The sequence below is a fragment of the Strix uralensis genome, chromosome 1 (genome assembly GCF_047716275.1).
Source record: "Strix uralensis isolate ZFMK-TIS-50842 chromosome 1, bStrUra1, whole genome shotgun sequence".
Classification (NCBI taxonomy): Eukaryota; Metazoa; Chordata; class Aves; order Strigiformes; family Strigidae; genus Strix; species Strix uralensis.
In genome coordinates, this window is record NC_133972.1 from 63,982,677 (window position 1) to 64,001,832 (window position 19,156).

At 38.6% G+C, this 19,156-nt stretch overlaps 1 protein-coding gene across 14 annotated transcripts in view; it reads left to right on the top strand.

Moving 5' to 3' along the window:
- The window catches only part of KMT2C (lysine methyltransferase 2C), a 200,517-nt gene that overhangs the window by 70,380 nt on the left and 110,981 nt on the right, over positions 1–19,156 (top strand). For all 14 annotated transcript variants that reach the window (XM_074868992.1, XM_074869002.1, XM_074868983.1 and 11 more), the window contains 3 exons: positions 5,629–5,835; positions 8,924–9,063; positions 10,728–10,837. In XM_074868992.1, coding sequence (XP_074725093.1) covers positions 5,629–5,835; positions 8,924–9,063; positions 10,728–10,837 — 457 coding nt within the window. The remainder of the gene's footprint in view (positions 1–5,628; positions 5,836–8,923; positions 9,064–10,727; positions 10,838–19,156) is intronic.

A 19,156-nucleotide genomic window follows, 5' to 3' on the forward strand; every position in this document is an offset into this window, starting at 1 on the left:
TGCATCTTCACTAAGGAGAAAACCAATTTACTCTTTAAATAACACAACATAAAATGAGAGAGAAGGCAAAGTAGTTTGTGCATTAGCACAACTTGGCGCAGCTAAATAAACAGTAAGTCCCCTGTAGCGTTTAATTTAGCCTTTTAACATATGTGAAAACTACTAACAGGGTTAGATGGGAAAAGAATTGTCAAGGCCAATCCTCATCAGTCTGCTTTGATAATCAGGACAAACGTTGCTCTGAAGTTCTGTTTTGCTCCCAAATATTCTATTTCATTGTGTTGAGCTTAATTTTAATTGTGAAAAATAGATGTTAAAAACATTTTAAATTTCTGTAACAACTTTGCAGACACAACCCAGGGTTTTACACTTCTCAGTTTCACCTTTCAAAAATGCTAAAGTGTGTGTGAAGAAGACATCCTGAAGGCATTTCCAGACACTGAGGAAAATTATTGCATAATTCCTTTAAAAACAAATTAACTCATAGCAAAAATCAAATGATAGCCTCTTCACCTTCTTTTTCAACCCAAAGTGGGAATGAAATAGATTTTTATTTTTACGCTTTCCAATTTTTTTTAACTTTAGTGCAGTCATTATTGTGGCAAATGGTAGTAGTGATCATTTGTAACTTAGTATTTAATGTTAAGGTGATGGTTATAGTTAGTGGATCTTACTGGAACTGCCATGCCTTGGGTTTTCTTGGATATCCATTACCTTTTCCGGTTTAAACAGCAGAAATGACCCGCACTTTTAATAAGATTGATTGAAAAGTTGAATGCACAGTAAAACTTTGATAATTGGTGTCCCACAGTAGGCTGGGAGGGATTTGAGAAAAGGTAAGAGAAGAGCATCTCTTGAGCTGAATACATGAGTTTGTTTATCTCCTGCTGTTAACAGCTCTGTTCATCTCTGTAGGATGCTTGGGATTCCCCTGTGCATGTTCTCCTGAAAGAAGGGGACCTTTAACATCTTTCTGCAGAACAGGCGGCTGCCTGTTCTTCAGTCTGCCTCCTTCACCATTTAGTACTAAAAGGGTCGTATAATTTAAAAGTGTCTTACTGGTAGATGTGCTCAATGTAGGACACTTGCTGTCTGTCTTGGCGTTCAGCTGTATGGGGATCCTGGTGACACAGAAGGAAGTTACTCCTATGAAAATAAGGAAGGGGAATTTATTCCCCCAGCTGTATACACAGAGTTGCGGGCGGATGGCAGTGCCCCATATCATTACAAACTGTCATGCCTTCTAGCCAGGCATGAAAAATAGGCAGGAGAGTGAGAGGTCACATCTGATACTGTTGAGAGTTGCACAAACTCATGTGGACCAATCTGAAGATTTCTACCAACTGCACAGCACAGTACTTGTGCAGACACAAGTGTAGATCTGTGAGATATGGGACACCGCGTAAACAAAACATGTTTACATAAGTCAGTCTGCACATCTGCTTATTATTAAGAAGCCTTGGCTAATGCAGGATACCCCAGTGCCATTTCCCAACTCAGAAGAAAACAGGAGGGGCTTCTGCTTACTCTTGGGAGCATAACTAGAGCGGCACTTGGTGTGCTTAAAGTGTTAGTAATCCTGATGGTCAGCCTTAATTCTGTTAAAAAAAGTTTTGGGGACTGTCAGTTTTACCTTAATTCTCTGACTGAATATTTGCAAGCAAAACAGATGTTTCTCCTTCTCTGGTTGTAATTTAATGTTGTGCAACTAGTTGCCTAATAACTGCATGTGTTGAAATGAACTCTGTTCAGTGGGAAAGTCTGTGTTTTAGGATGAGTCCTAATGACTGTATGTCGTTGGTCAAGTAGAGGAAATAGTGACGGTTCTCCCTTCCTCCAGGATTAACTGGCCGGAGGGCATTTTGGTTTCCTTTGTTGGGATGTGGACTGGGGAGGATTGTAGCATCTTAGATTCTTGTTGGGGGGTTAAGTAAATTCCGTGTGAGGAGGAGGCACTGACCAGACAACTCAATGAAATAAGAACTTGTAGAAGAAAATGGCTGCAGCAGAGTATTGAGATCTACATGTTTCTTGTTAGAAAGGGCGTCTTTCTTACAAGATCCAAGTCTGGATCTCCTCTCATGGCTTGGTAGGAATCAGACATAAGCTTCAGACGTTATTAGTCTTATTGACTCTTACTGCATCCCCTAAACCTGGTAGTATGTCTGGTTTGTTTTGAATATATTTTTTTCCTCTGCATTATGTATTAACATTTGTGTGCATACAGATGTATGAAATTCTTTGGGATGAGGTGAGGCAATATAAGCACCTACTGGTAGTAAACCACCTGTGGAATTTTAAACCTATATGAAAAAGTGGCATTTGTTCTGGGAAAATTTAGGAATTAAGTTGAAGTTAGAAATAATGATGAATTTATATTTTGGTTTGGAGCATCATAGATATATCTTAAATGGAGTATTGGTGAGCTTTCTCTTTCTTTTTTTCCCTACTAGCTTCTAAAAAGATATGTGACACATCGTCTCTTGCTTGTTATCCCATTTTGAATTAGCCTGTTCTGAAAATATGCTAATTATGATAACAGATCTAGGATTTGATCTTAAGAGTTGCCAGTATCTCAATTTCGTTATCTTCAATATGAGAGCTCTTCTTGCATCACAGATTTAGATCCTCTAATTGCATATTGACATATGGAAAGTAGATTTGTAAGTACTTTCTGCAGTCCTCAGATGATAAGAATAAAAAACTCTACCTTCTGCCTATACAGACATAACTTAAAATATTTACTGAGCACTTAAACCTAAAAGGCTAACGTGATGGAACTGGCCACTTTGTACTGCATGACAAATCGGCAGTGTGACAGGTTGGGATGTGGAGGACCATGGCTTTCCCGTGGAGGGTCTCTCCAGCATCCAGATGCTAGCCAGGGTGTTACGCTGCCGCTGGTTGTTTCTGGGTGCTTGATACATTTGAAGCCCCCCTGCTTATCCTCCCTTGAAAGTGTGAAACCTTTTTTTCCCCCCTTTTATAATCCCTCCCTTCTCTCTCAGCCCCACAGTCTCTTGGCTGTGGTCTGGGAACATTCTGCTGCTCCTGTCTTTTACCACTGCATCTCTGTGCTCGTGAGCCCTCAGCAAAGGGCTCCCCCAGCCCCCTCCTCGCAGCGAGCACTCCAGTGCTTGCTTCAGCTGCGGTCCCTGGCTTTGCTGGAGCAGGAGCAGTAGCACAAACCATATGATTCTTGACAGCTTCACAGCTGTCCGCACCATGCTGCAGAGTAGCTGTGAATCTCGCTGCTCCTGTTGTTTCACTTGACTCTGCCTGCAGAAAGCTACTGTTGGAAGTTGTGATACCGGAGGTGCCTTACAGGCTCCAGAAATATCTGCCTTACACCTGTATTCCTTTTTCAAATAATACCACTTTAAAAGTTTGTTTTCTTTTGTTTCTAATTACTGTTTCATATTTCTCTTTCATAAACCTTAACATTATTGCATACTTGCTACGGCTTCACTTTAAGGAGCTTTGTTTATTTAGTCATAATTATCCTCGAGTCTTTTAATGAGCAGTGATAGTCTATCCTAACAGGATGTATGAATAATTATTTATTCCACTGTGGATAATCTTGTGTTTGTAACTAGTGTAATTTATATACCATGGTGCTGCCTGTTTAAATCTCTTAAGTCTCCTCACAAGTCTCTCTCATCTCAACTAGCATAAATAGCTTTGCTTTCCCTTCTTACAAACTGCCTGCGAGGCCAGATCCAGTTTCACTGGTCGTCTAGTGGCTATATTCACTGACATCAAAATAAAAATTTGTTGCTCTATCACATTGAAAACTGGTCTTAAAATAGACATTATGCGCTGTTTAGCTGTAACTATTAATTTTTCCCTTTTCTTATGCTGTATTTATCCATATTTTCTTCGCATCTTCATATGTTTGGGTACCTTTTTCTAAAGATTTCTAGAACATATCAGACATTTACCATCAACTCCAGGGTTGTGCTGGCTCACACTGGCCCTGTGTCCAGGCAGGATCAGTGAGGCATGTGCATCCAAGGCCACGAATATGAGGAAGAATGTTCCCAAACAGTAATATGGTAGGGTCTTAATTTGAGTACCATGACTGGGACCTATTTTACCTGAAAACCAACCTGCATGTCCCCAAAGGTTTGTCTGCCTTAGAGAAAGTGCAATCTTACCTATAGAGCAGAAGTATTTGGCTTTATTCTGGGCGTCACTTTGGGCTTGTGACATGCTGCTCCCTTCTTTAGCATCTGACTGTCTGGTATTACCAGTACTGTAATAGTAGAGCAGTTCAAAGACATTTTACTACCGACTTGTATTTTCTTTCTTCTTTTTTTTCTTCCCCCCCTAGGGGGTCTATGGTGAGGGCAAAAAGACCCATCTCAGAGTATGTTAAAACAAATCTAAGGGGCTTTGCTGGATTCTCAGGACCTTCTATTATGATCTGGAACTTTCCTTTTCTACTTCTGTCTTTTTCTGTTGCTGCTCTTGCCTCACCTGGCTGAAAAGCACAGGCACTCTCTTTCCCCCCCCAGAATTTAGTGAATATTATACAGGAGTTTAGCCATAAGGTTTTCTCTTCCTCCCACCTTACTTCCCTCACTCACCCACCCAGTACAGAGTGCCCCAGACCCCAATGTGCCACCTTGGAGATGCACGAAAATCTATTTAAATGGGATCCAGGCAAAATCAAGCCTCCATCCGAGTGCCTGATTCCCTGAGGCATCTTTTTGGGGTCTTAGGGGCATAAATATGAAGAAAACAGAATTGCTCATTTAAGCATAAAAAAAATGTGTTAAATGGCCTTCCTTTAATGCAAACTGCATTAGTTGCAGAAGTTCACATTTTAAGTTTGTAGATATGTTTATTATAGAAATATTTTTCAGTAGCTTCCATATGATGTGACACAAGGAGCGCTGTCAGAGCTGTCATTTCAGTGCTGTTGCTATGTTATGCATGTTAAAACATAATTGCAAATGGTACAGGGATATTGTAGCGGTCACAGTTCTGTAAATACAGATTTCCTCTAGTAAAACTTCTAGGTATTGTTTTGTTTTTAAATATTAAATGAGGATATGTCGCATGCCCTGGTAGGTGTGACTGTAGCCATGGCTGTGATTTTCTCATTATTCCATTTTTTTTTCCATGTTTCATTAAACCTTTTGGTATTTACACACTGTGTTACACGTAAGGTGTACGTGCTTACAGAAAGGTGTATGTGTAGTAATGTTCTAACCACTTGCAAAAAGGCGGAGCTTTGCCTTTTCTGTGATGGTGACACTAAGTTCTTTTAATGGGTTGAGGTGTTAACTTCTTCCATTCTTCTAGCAAGCATGTGTCTAGATATACAGATTTTTTTAACAAAAAGGTTATATTAATAATTTGAATATTATATGTGGGTTGGCTTTTTTTTTTTGTTTTGTTAATCATGCGCTTCTGTGACCAAAAAGGTTCTGTTAATGTAACTTCAAATTAGCTGGAAGTAGTGTTCTTGAATGCTGAATTCTGATACCTGACAGCACTTTTTTTGTTTTGAGCTTTTATTGTTTAGTTATAAAGGGTTAAATTGGCATGAAAGTTGGTCTTTGATGGTGTATCCTCTGCTGTTTCCTCCCTAAAAAGAAGTAATTATCTTCCCTTTCACAGCGAACAACTCTGCGCCTTTTGTTACTGTGGAGAAAGGAGCTCATTAGGACAAGGAGACTTAAAACAATTCAGTCCAACTCCTGGGTATGTTATCCCATGGAAAAACCAGCCTTTAAATAAGAGTGAAGCCAGCGACAGCACCGATGGAGCTTGTGAGAGAACTCCAAGGCAAAACTCAGTGCCGCGCAAACAGAGAGGACAGAAGAAGTAAGTCTGTTCTACAATAAATAGGGGTTTTTTGTTTGTTTTGCATGAAGTTCAGGAGGTATCTTTACTGATACTGTACTGCAACAGGGAAATAACTTGTATTTGTGAAAATGCAGGTCATTAATATTAGTAATTTAAAAAAAACCCCACAAAACAAAATGCAAGCAGTATAGGAATAGCTGTCTCTTCTGCTTTTAAAAGCTTGGTCTCTCCCCTCCAGTGCGAATCTTTGCTCTGGAAGAACACAGAAAAGACACATAGTTCTTGTATAGCACAGATCTGCTTCTGAAGTATGGCACGAGAGGAGATAATGGACTTCTGACGCCGCGTGTATTCTGTAGGCTGGAGTAACTAGAAGCCTCTGCCCCTCTCGTTGAAGCTTGTCCCCCTTGCCCTGCAGAGTGCCCTCTTGCAGTGGCGACAGCGCTGCTGCTGGCCACAGCACACGGTTTTTACCCATCCGAAGTGGGGTTCGTTGGCAGGTTTCCCAGCAGGGCGGTTTTCGCCGTCGAAGGGCAGCGTCCCGAGCCCTCTCGGCTTAGTTCCACGTTTCAGTATGGCTGAGAAAGGGCAGGGACGCACACAAGGCCGCGGGGCAGTTCTGTCCGATGCACGGCGTGTCTGGCGGTGGCGGTGAAGATGGGAGTGCTCGGAGACGCGCGTTTCTAAATCTACCTGCACACGAGTTTTCCCGCGCGTGTAGGGATTCTTCTGCTGGCCCCCGGCCCGACGCGGTTTCGTTCAGCGGCCGCTGGGAACACGCGGAGCGCTCAGCGGCGGCTGCGCGGCAGCCTCGGGGGCCGGGCGGCGGCGGGGGCTGTGGGCGGCCGCTGCGGGGTTGTGGGCGGCCGCCGGGCCCGGGCCCGGCCGCGCCGCGCTGGAGGCCGGGGATTGGCTGCGGGCGCGGGGCCGCCGCCGCCAGCCCGCGGGGCGCGGCCGAGGAAGCGAAACAATAACGGCGGCGGCGGCCGCGCCCGCCCGTGAAGCGGAGCCGCCTGAGGGGCCGCGGCCTCCTGAGGGGCTGCGGCGTCGCGGGCCCGGCAGGGCCGCTGTTCTTCAAATCTGACCAAAAGACACTCCAAAAATGTTTAATTAGTGCGTGTTCGGTTAGCTCTGTTAAACTTAACGTCTCAAATGTGTTAATACTCAGCGCCAGCGCGGTGCTTAGTGCTGGAGACGCTGTTTAGTTAGTGTGTTTTGTCCTTGCTGAGAGGCACACAGCATACGGTTATATAATTGTGTCGGTGGTGTAAGAATGCTCGTTGTGTAATGCCCATAGGGAAATACTCCTTTTCTTAAAGCTAATAAAACGAACCCCCTCCCCTCAGACAGTTACTCTGTGTTATAGGCATACGAAGTTTTATTTACAAAAGGACTAAGTACTAAAGATCAGGATGGGGTGGAAAGTGTTTCTGTTCAGGATGAAATTGCAAAGTAAATTGGGATGTTCTTTAAATGGATTGGTTTGATCTTATGAGAAAGCTTTCATATTAATAAAAAGGCCTTGTGAATGGGGATTTTGTTTTTTCTTAATGTTCCTTTTACTTCCTGTGTTTTGGGTAACAGTTTAATGTTAGAAGTGGCTCCAGTGGACATGGGCGGTGTTCAGGAACCAGCTTCGTTGAACAGCATGGGTTAATGTAATGCTTTATTGAGGGGAGTCTTAATGTTGACTCAGAGTTAACAGTTTGGGTTTTTGCTTGATGTTTAGCTTGTCATGACATGGATTGTGAAAATGTAAAATTTCTTTGGTGGTGCAAGAGGGATGTTACTCTCTTCCCAGTAAGCTAAGGTCTTTTTCATGTATTTCTGAATGTAATTGCTAAAGTAAAGCGTGCATCGTTTTCAGGAAGGTAAAGTTATTGCAGGTTAAAATTCCAGTGCTTACTCTATCTCTTGGCTTATGGGTGGTAGGTCATTTTTCAAAATCTTTTTAGAAGTTACAAGAAGGAAAGCATTCAGGAAAGAGGTGTTTTTTTGCTGTCTCAAATCCAAAAACTCAGAAGCAACAGCAAATGCGTATGTTTGCGAGATTAATGGGGGAGAATAATGAAGTTGGAAGAACGTTAATAGAAAGCGCAGCACCACCTTTTCTACCAACTGTTGAAGCATCAGACATCTGGTCTCTTTTTATCAGTAAGCCTAAGCAGGCACATCCTTAGATGTCCAAGATAGGTTTTTGCCTGCAGGAAATAAAGGAGGAGTCATCACTTTCTTTTTTTTTTTTTTTTTTTTTTTAAATGGAGTAATCTGAGTTTTATTAATTGTTTTCTGTTGAGAGTAGAATTTGGTGAACAAATTAATAAGGTTATCAGCTAGATCCTCCCATGTCAGCACAATATAGTAGTCTTTGTATCACTGCATTTTTAAATTCCCCCACACTCCTTTCCTCCTGTATGCCCCTCCCCCCCCCCCCTTTTTTTTTTTTTTTAACATCTTGGTGGCATTGGATAAAAATATTTGTTTCCAAGCAGCTTTTTCACTACTGGTCCTTTTTCTACCTTTCCCCCATAGTTGCTGTATTTTATCTAGGCACTTTACCTCTGGCGGTGGCAGTCTACTTTGAGAATACTGTCAGTGCTGTACCCTGGAACAGCTGTTAAGACTGCAGGGAGAGGGCCATATGAAAACTGCAGCTGGTGCTCACCACTTAGACCACTCTCTTTTTCTTCCTTCTACACCTCTTCGTTCCTAGAGTAACACAGACTGTTTGCTGTTACCTAATGTAACCTCCATTCCTAGGGTTGGGCAAGTTTTGATATCAAACAGCAGTGGACTTAAAAAAAAAAGAAGCATTTGTGTCCTGAAGAATTGGAAGAGAGTGGGCTAGGGAAAGGAGCATTTTACCAAGCAATTTTTTTTTTTGTCTGTTGAATAGCAGGTTTAACTGAAAACTTTGGTATTGGGAAAAAAATGTTAGGCTAAAGTATGAGGAGGAAAGACTTTTATTTATGTTGATTTATATTTTATCATGTTTGGAAAAATTGATATTCACTTTCCCTGACTTTTGGATTGTTTACAAGTATCTTACCTAATTGAACAAAGAATGTGGTCACCTCTAAGTTTGTTTTTCTGCTCCCCGATACAGATCTCGATCGAGTATAGCATCATGTACAAGTGTAAGCACCCAAACTGCTTCTGACGATCAGGTTGTCAAATTCTGGGATGAACTCAGTTTAGTTGGCTTACCAGATGACATTGATGTTCAAGCCTTATTTGAGCCAACAGGTAAGATACCCTGCTATCTTCCTTTTTAGCCTGTCCAGTGGCTACAATAACAGTGAGTGAAGCTTTTCAGCTGTTGGTTTTCTGTACTCTGGTGTTTGTCAAGTGTTTGATGATGCTTTTGTAGCTTTTGTCAGTGTTACTGTTACTGTCAGTTACAGCAGTGTTACTCCTCTTCCAGTAATGGACAGAATTGTTGTCAGCTTTGTATGGGAAATATTTGTAATCTACTGCTGAACTGGGTGTTCAGGTAGTAGTATCTTCAGTATCATGATTGTATTTTGGGGAGAAAAGGAAAAAGAAATGAGACACAGCTTAATATAATTCTTAAAAGTCCTATTCCTGTAGCCTTACCTAATCTCCACTTGCTAATGTGAGGTTATTGGAAATAATGGAATGGGAGATTGAAAAGAGCAATATTTCTAGAACAACAGAGGCATAATACACTTGCACGTTTCCAGTATCTGCAGGTTTTCTGTCAGAAAACTGTCTGGTTTGTCATCTACTCTTCCATTTTAATGGAACTTTTCTTTTTACTCAATTATGAATTACTTTTTCAGAAAGCATCTATGTCCAAATGTTTGGTGCTCGTAGTTCACTCACATATTTTGCCTCAAAAATGGAAATATATTTGTGCAATAATATAAATGTCATTCTTTCATGAGTGTGGAAACTCATTTCAAAGTCTAGTAAAAAAAAAAAAAACAAACCAATTTAATGGTTTGCTTTAAATAGTTATTCCATAGTGTGTGTGGATGGGCGGGGGGGTGTTTATCAATCTAAGTTTTTTTAAGTTGCTGCTATTTGTAGAAGACTCTTCCCAAGCCTTTACAGAGATTTGTGGGGGCGTTTTTTTTGTTGCTGAATGATTAAGTTGACGAAGTACCTAATTTCAGCAGCTAATGTAAAGCATCATTTCTAATCTAGTATAAAGCTGTCACAGAATTCCTTCAGAAGTATGCATCATTTACATTGCTTTTCCCAGAATTGAATTAGAAACTTCTTCTAAGAGGTACCTGTTGAATTCTGCAGACTCTGAATTTTTTTGTTACGTAGATAAATATTTCTAATTATATTTCTATAATGTGATTGTTGTATTGACACAGTTTTCTCAGTCATTTATATGGTGTTTCTGTTCATGCTGTATTTTGAGCTTTTAAAAGTTCTGTGTAGAATCCTAAAGCATCATGTGAGCATGTTCTACATGAACATACAGATCTGTATCTGGTCCTTGGGAATCGTAAATTAAGAGTACATGCACAGACAAAGGTTATCTACAGTGAAATGTAAGATCAAATGCAACTCTGTGTGTGTCTCACCAACATTGCATATAGAATCATAAAGTCAGAATCATATACAGCCCACTTATGATTACGTGATCAGGCATCTGAAAATTTGAAACAGATACACAGAACATGCTGAAATGAAGAGGAAGGTGTGTTATATATAAAAGAAAATTGCAGTGTATATATAGTGTCTGATAGTAATTGCAGTATATTCAGTGTATGGTAATAAAGGCATTAAATGTTGCAACAAGAAGAACAGGAGCAAGAGAGACTATTCTTTTTATCTGGCAAGTATTTACTACTGGAACTAAGTTCCATACTTACAGGAAGTGCTTGACAGAGTTGTACAACCAAAGCTTTTCTTCTTTCATAATGCATTAGGTCATTGCTGGGCTCATCACCGCTGTGCGGAGTGGTCATTGGGAGTCTGCCAGACTGAAGAGCAGCTATCGGTGAACGTGGACAAAGCTGTTGTCTCAGGGAGCACAGAAGTGAGTAAAAAGACATGAATGCTCAAACCAGTAAGGAAATAGGGGGTGGGGTGGAAAAAAGGTAGCAGGGGGTGGAGTTGGAAAAAAGGTAGCAGACTTATGCAATACTGCCAAAAATACCCACATACGGATCTCTGAGCTCACACTTACAATAAGGTTTCTTTGGCCCTTTGGTCTTCATGATAAAATCTACTGTTGCAATTTATTAAAAAGGCTTATGGAGTTGCATGGAAATGTATCATTAATTAGTTTTGAGGTAACCAGAATGTAGGAAGTACTTGACTGACCAAAAAGAGATACAGACTAAAGAAAAGTTGAGTTCAAATTAGCAAATGCCCTACTAAGCAGGGGAAATACTTACTTTGCCAGTTTATATTCTGAATTTATATGACTGAAATAGAGTGAAAAAATTCTCAATTATTCATACCAGTTTCAAAAAGCAGGTTAGCGTAGGAAAACTAGTGTTTACCACAAAGCCTATGTTGTTACTTTTAACTATTGATAGAAATACACATATAAATACTTAGTCCTTTAATTTGAAATGGTAATGTATTTGGAAAAGTAGGTACCTTTGAAAAGGTTGGACTCCTGGTGTCATATTCTGATAGTGTTTTGAAATGATGAAGAGACCTATTTCACATTGGTTTTCCCACATGTAGCTATATTTTTTGGTCATATTTAATCATGTCTGGTAGATTATTTTAATAATTTTAATCAGCTATGCTATCAAAAAAATCTGTGTAACTTTTGCTGTTTTTACCATGATCATGCTTAGACCTATTTTTACTTGATTCTTCAGGTTTTTCATGCATTGTATTAAAAAAAAAAAAAATGATGCAGAAGATACCAGTAAATGTTCTCCATTGTGAGGACTAAAAAGCTGCTTTAAATCAGTCTTTCAATCCAAGCCATATAATACGGCTTTCCTTGCACCTTCTACTTTTACTCATATTGAATAAATACTTTGCTTTGAATAATTGATTTCTGTGTATCTGCTTTCAAAATAAAAGACTGTTCAGAATGAATGAACCTGACTATTAAGTTCTAGATGAGCTTGAAGATGTTAAAACGTTTGTATGTGTGTTTCTATGTATAAAAAAAATTATAAAAAGAATTGAAAGAACATCCAAAATTGGTTACTTTTTATTTTTTCTTTAAATCTCACTGCTGAAAGGTTTTCATCCCCTTGTTTTTGGCTTGATGGTGGTGGTGTGTAGTCATTTTGTGATCAGCTCGTTCCCATCTATAGTAATTTTCATTATAATGTTACGGTTTCTAACTGAAATCCTTGTTGCAGTGTTCAAGCTTGCATTTTGCTCTATTGAATTTAATCCTGCTTCCATTATTTCAGTTCCGTTTCTTTCTGTATGGTACCTTGCTCCTCCCCTGTGCGTCAGAGTGATGGTGCCTCATCTTGGTGTCATCAGTATGTGCTAAATTTTGTGTAGATGATAATAATACAGATATTTAAATAAGAATTATTAAAGAATGCCACATCTCTCAGGTGTAATAGTTTCCATTTCAGCCCTGTCTTTTCATGTGCTGCTCTGTAGCTTCTCTACTAATCTTCAGATTCTGCAAATAAATTTTTAGATACCCCTATTGCACATGTTTCAGTGCAATGCAGAGAGATGACAGAAATTTGAATTGGGTGCCATTCTGCATATTTTCTATTCAATCTTTGCTGAAACCATTGAGAAACTTTCTTTGCTGTAATACAGCAGTCAGCCAGCAAAGAATGCCATTGGTTTGGTTATTCTCTTTCATCCTTCTTGTGACATCCCCAGGGAGAGCAGAGTAAAAGTGCAACTGTGATTGATTCTAGAGGAAAAGCTAGACAAAATGGGACATCTTTATCCCATGATCACACCAGGGAATTTTTTGCTTTTAGTTTTTTTCAAGAAATAAGGAACAAAGTCTTCTGTAGTTTTCTGTTCCTGATCACAGAGCAGCAACATGGGGGTTTCTCAAAGAGTTTGTGTGTAACTGGTTTGGAGCCCAAATAATCTTGTGTTTGCTTGTGTCCAAGCTGTAGTGCTTGGTAGTATTTTTTTTTCCACTGCTTTTGAACTTGTCACTAAGCTAAGGAAGGTGCAAAAAAGTGTAAGGTGCTGGTTATCCTATGTGATAGTGAGAAGGCTTAAGCGAAGAAATTTTCTTTGCGTGAGATATTTGAAAACATTTTGAATGAAAAGTGTAGCAATTAATGTATGTTTCTGCATTTACAGATGCTTGTGCTTTGCTTTTGCTAGAGTTTTGGGCTTCTTTCTAATGTAATGTTACTGCATTTTAAAAGTAAAGTTTCTATTTAAATATACTGAATTGGCAATGCAGATGCAAGTATGTGCTCCAGGCATACAGAAAAATAGTTTAAATAAAAACAAGCTGTATGCTGTTTCCTCTACTTGCCACCAAATTTGCTTTGTTTTTTTTTTTTTTTGTTGTTGTTGTTTGCTTGCTTGGTTGGGGATTTCTGTCTTCTTGGAACTCCTTCTGGCATGACATGGGTTTATGATGTGGTCTGCAGCATTGACATCTTTCCTTAGCTGGGAAAGTATGTTTTCTTTTCCTTAACATTCATGTACATGTTAATTTTTGACATGTAACAAACTATTTCTTCATAGTGTAGTCCGTTGGTTTAGGTCTTTTAATTTGTGGAGAGCATTTTGAGGCTGTTCTTACCTTGAGGGTCTCTTTAATTTGTAAGTTACATTCATGTTTCTCGTTAGTTAGGCTGCCTATTGTTTGCAAATCTGTTTTAACTGGATATGACAGTGTTTCTTATTACTCTGTTTACCACTTGAGATGTCCATTTGGCTTCACTGAACTTGTGATTGCATTAATAAAGTTCGTGTAGACATATTTCATTGACCTATTCCAAAGTATGTATGTTAATTCATTTTGGTTTTCTTCTTGGCCAGTGTTTGCTGAAGGTTTAAAATACAGTACTATAGAGATCTCTGTATCTGTGCATGTTTCACAAAATGCCCTGCTTAGCCTGTCTTTCTTCTTCAGTTCTTTGTTTTGATTCACTCATTTTGAAGGTCTGGCAAAGACATCTGACCAGTTTGTTACCTGTATTTAGGTGGGTTCTTTGACTTTTTCAAAGTCTTGAGTTTGTCTCTCTTTAATATGAATGAGTGCACATACATACATCTGTAGATGTGAGGTATTTGAAATCTTGTGCATCATGTTGTTTTATAACAACTGACAAATAAAAGCTGGAATATAAGTTAAGTTTGTGGTAGTAGATGTGCTGTAGCCCTTAGAGTAGTATTGGTGACTCATCTCATCTCGTTGCTTATCTTGCTTACCTCAGCAAGTGAGAGTCATGGGTTTTCTCAGATCCACTTTCTAAGTTTAAAAAGTTGTAAGGAAGAGATGGTGATCCAGGTGACAAGCATAGTGTCAGAGCTTTTCTCAAGATGACTCTTAAGAATTCACATACTTCTCTCTGGAGCTTGTATAGTCTGTAAGTTAAAGAGCCTGAACACCCGGACATGGCAGTTCCTCCCCCCACTACTTTAATATGTTTTAATGGAGTAATTTTGTTTCCAGTTTTGAAAGAAAAGAACTCTTTGGAATATAGACAGGGGAAGAGAAAACTTCCAGTGATTTGGTTGATCCAAAACTTAACTAAATTGTCTTATAATTCATAACTGTTCTACTCGAGTACATAAAAATTACCATAGTAAAGAAGCTGTCATATTGTCAGCTTTATGAAGATAGACTTTTATCATTAAGGTGTTTCTACAGATATTTGTGGTAAAATGGTATGAAATGGAGACTTAGTAAGATAAACTAAGCAAAGCAAACTGAGCAGAAATCAGTTTTTGCTGAAAAAAGTAATACATGTGGACAAGCAGAGTTTTCTGCTTTTTCTTGTATTTCTGACTTCAGTCTTACGCTTTCTTAACTATGCTGCTTTTTGATATTTGGAAGTGCAAACTTATTGGCATTACCATTTAAAATGGAGGCCTTTAGGGCTTGCATCTGCTCAGCTTTTAACAAGAGTGGTTTCTGAAGTATTTTCAGGTATTTTTAAATACTGCTGTATAATTTCCTTGTTTATTTTACATATTTTGAGTAGGTGGCTGTTTCTCTACAGTCAGCTGAGGAAATAATAAAGTTTGCTACTTGTCTGCCTTACACTGTCTAGCCATAGCTCTTCTGTATGCTACAAAGTCCCAAATAAGGTGGGCTGCTCTTTTCCCCAGTATGTAAGTAGCTCAATTCAAGAAGTGAGTTTAAGGAAGACTCAGTAGATAACATGTTTGAACCACTTTTGAACAAACTGTGCACAAGGAAGGAATCAAGTGGTAGCTTTCCCAGCTGGCTTTCTCTTCTGATAAGATATAGAAAGTGGTTTACAAGTCTGGGAGAATTTGTCAAGGATGCTAAAGTCAAAAAAAGCAGTATTGGTGGAAACCAAGAAGAAGATTTCTATCTACTTAAAGGCTGAATAGGAGAAACGTGATAGTAACGAAGTGTCTAAAGCCGTTCATTCCAAAATACTGTATTACTCTGTTTCCATTTTATAAATTGTGGATTTTTGTTTGTTTTGAAATTCTGTATGGCTCTTTGCATATTTATCTACTTCACACCTTTCGTTTTTCCAGTAATAGTCAAGTGTTTCTTCAGGATGAAGACTCTTGCAGCCAGACAGCTGAAAGATTGCTGTCTTCTCCCACCCATCTTTTTTTTAGTTAATCAGGGCAGTACCTTCTGTCTGTACAAGGCAGCTGTTTTCAGCTCCTGCTGAGATTCTTCAGGCGGTGTTTGGCATGTTATCATTGCTGAGAACTGTGGGAGTTCTTGCTTTGCATAGAGGCGAGCTAGTCAATAGTATCTTGCTTTGTTGCAGACTCAAAACGATCTGCTGTTTTGACTCTCCTCTCCTGTAAGCCCTTTTCACATGGTAACGCAATCTTGAAAATTATTTTTAAGGCAGCTTCCCTTGAATTCTGTCACCAGAGGCAAGAGATTGTGCTGTTTGTAGATGCTTCCAAGTTGGGACAGTGTTACAAGGCTTGCATATTAAATATCTCACTCAAACTCTTTCTTAAAGTCCTTCCCATCTACTGTTTTAATTCTTTGTTTGAGACTTGATCCTAGTATGATGTTCACCAAGCTAGACCATAAAGAAATAAATTGAGGGGAAAGTTGGGAAACATTTAAAATGTTTATTTTTTTTTTTTAAAGTGTTTGTCTGTATTTTGAATGTATCTTCATCCCTTAGCCTCAGTACACTACTCATCTTATTGAGACTTGTCCATGTTTTTAGTGGTAGGTGTGTATGTTTACTTGTGCTGCTTTAAGTTGAAAACAGATTTGGCTAAATTGATACTTCCTTTTGTTGTTCCTTGTATGTAAAGATAAGCATCAACATTGTAACATACTATTAACTTCGTACACTGTGGAAGATTGTGCCCATTTAGCCATAGGAATTTTTTAGCTAGTTATACTTTTTGTTGACATAAAAACTGTGTGTGAAAAATGGGGTAGATGACAAAATCCTGAAGATAGGGACGGTGTTGGTTTCATATCTGTCTCAACCTAGCTGAACAGAGCACGTAGCAATGCCTTTTTTTCTAGATAGAGTGCAGGATTTGCAGTTCCTTGATGCTCTAAAAGCTCCTTTCTTTCTTTTTCATTATTGGAAGAGCTAGTAATTCTTAAAACCAGGGAAAAACGCATAAAGAACGTCATCTGTCATAATTTATACCATTTCTGGGCAGAGTCCTCTGTATTTGCCCATTTTTCAAGGAGAAGCTTTGTAACATGATACTAAATGAGCAGCTCTGGTATTCAGAAGTTCCTCTCCCAACTCTTGAGGTTTTTTATGGCACTTTTGCACGCAATGAGGCCTTGACTTCTCTTCACCTTCCTTCACTGCAGCTTGAGAGTGGCTACCTGGCTGCTCGTAGAAGTCTGGAGTGGCTTCTGATTCTATCTTAATGAGGTGGTTTTTTTCCCTGTAGTTGCTTTTGTCTTGCAACTGAGGAAGGAAGTACTGCAGGAAGTATTCTTCCAAAATAACATCTCTACTTCTTTTATGGGTTGCTGTCTCTTAGAGAACTCTAGCACAGAAAGTGCTAGAGAAAGACTAGAGGAATAGCGACATCTCATCAAGAATACACTTCCATATGCTTTTGGTCAGTTTAGTAGTTTCATTCAGTTCGTGTATACTGTAACAGTTCAGCAGCAGAAGGCCCTGAGGTATTGCAATTTTCCATGAATTTCCCTCTTGTTATTTTGGAGTTTCTCTAGAGATTTGTAGCCATTTCCCTGCCGATGATGACAGGCTTTATACTTCAAGGAAAGACATAGTGACTAAGGGTACAGCTTTCATAACATTTTTAACACTGTGAATTATCTTGTATGAATTGCCTTGTTACAGAGCGGTTTGGATTTTTGTCACCTAAAGACAGATCATTTGTGTCTTGGAGAATGTGAATCAGACTGTTCTTACAGCTTGTTAGCGACAGAAACACTATGACTGTTATTTTATAATTGTATTTTCCAAGTTCTGCAAGGCAGCGTGGTATTCTTAAAATTATCATAGTTGGTTTTGGTTTACTATGTGTAATCCTTCTGGAACACCTTTGTACACCATAAATGTCAGTACAGCTTTGGTAAATCTGTTCAGGTTCAAAAGCTGCCATGGGACCTGTATGTGTGTTCCATTTTTTGCAGGCCCAGCAGTTTAAGAACAGATATTTGCCTGCTTAGTAAGATTTACAACTTAATTCTCAATAATACTGTCACATGAACAATGATTATTCTTTCGTTTGAACCAAAATAAGCTTTACCATGATGTACTGTTGTTCACTTGAAGTCGTTGTCCTGTAGCAGCTCCTTTGGAAAAGCATACATCAAAATAGAGGAACCAGGCATAGGGAAGAAGTGAGAACAAGCAGATAGGAAGAAAGTTGACATTTGAAATTACTAGGATTATTGAAAAATACATCCTGTCCTGTTTTCTTCTATAATTTGACTCTAGAAGCCAAAGCAAATAAAGCATAATTTAATATACTTTATGAAAAAAAAAAAAAACACCTAGCTTTTTACCTAGTAGTTATTTCTAACCCTGCAGTCATTTTTGCCAAATTTTTATGATTTTTTGTTTCAAATTATCCAGTGGCATCTTGTGCATTCTATTTTTGTTTCTGCAGTGAAACACAGAACAGAAAAAACTAAACGACAGTTCTTACTGATAAATAATTTTGTTCCTTGTCTAAACACACCACCTTTAAAACTATGGAGTTTAGGACTCAGATTTCAAAAGACAGTTGTCAGTTTCCCCAGTTGTCTCATAGACCACATTTTCTAGTATGAAATAAAATAGATTTTTCTATATTCCTGCTGCTATTTAAGAAAATGAATAGCTAAGACTGAGTAAATGTACATCAAGAACTTTACACATCTCTGCTTCTAATATGTTTTTGTCATTATTTTGGCGCGTAAAGTATAAATACCTTGGGATCCAGTTGGACTCCACACTTGGATGTGGATCTTCAGTGATGTATTTAAAAGTTTGAAAGGACTGCTATGACAGAGTGGTCTGTCTGAATAGTATGATCTTAAAGTGAGAGGCAGTAGCATGTGGAAGAAATGTGGCTAATGTAAAGTCTAAACATTTTTGATGAAAGAAGGGGTCTGAAAGATTTTAATTTTGAATTTTCTATTTATTGAGTAGGAAAACATTATTTTTCTAGTATTTCTGATGTAATTGTTGGTCGCTCATGAATGCTTCGACACTCAAGTAAGTCTGCCTATGTTACTGAAAAATAGATTGTTTATAAGTGTTGGTTGTGATAGTCTTAAATTTTTCACTTATGTTCCCATTATTTAATGTATTTATTGTTAACATTCCAGTAAAGCTACTGCTATCCTTCAGAGTGCTAAGGTGTTTGGAATTTTTGAGTGGAAAAGTCAATTATAAATGTGAAGAAATTTATTTCAAGGCTATATGACACATCCCCAATTTAGCATTTGTTTTTAATTAGCATCTCAAGAAACAGAAAATGTTCCTTTCTTTAGAGACATAAAACACGCTCTCCTGTTTATGTACTAATTTACAGTGGAGTATCAATTTATCAAATGTTGGCAAAGCATTTTATTTAGAGTTTTTTCTATATACATGTTTTGAGAGTGTATTTCTAACAAGTGCAAATACTTTAACATGACTTTTCAGTCTTAATAGTAGTTCCTTGCTTCATAACCTGTTATCATCATGATTCTGACCTGTTGATTAGAAAAAGGAACACATGATAATGTGAAACCAGTTTAGCTATAGTTAATTTTTATATCACCTTC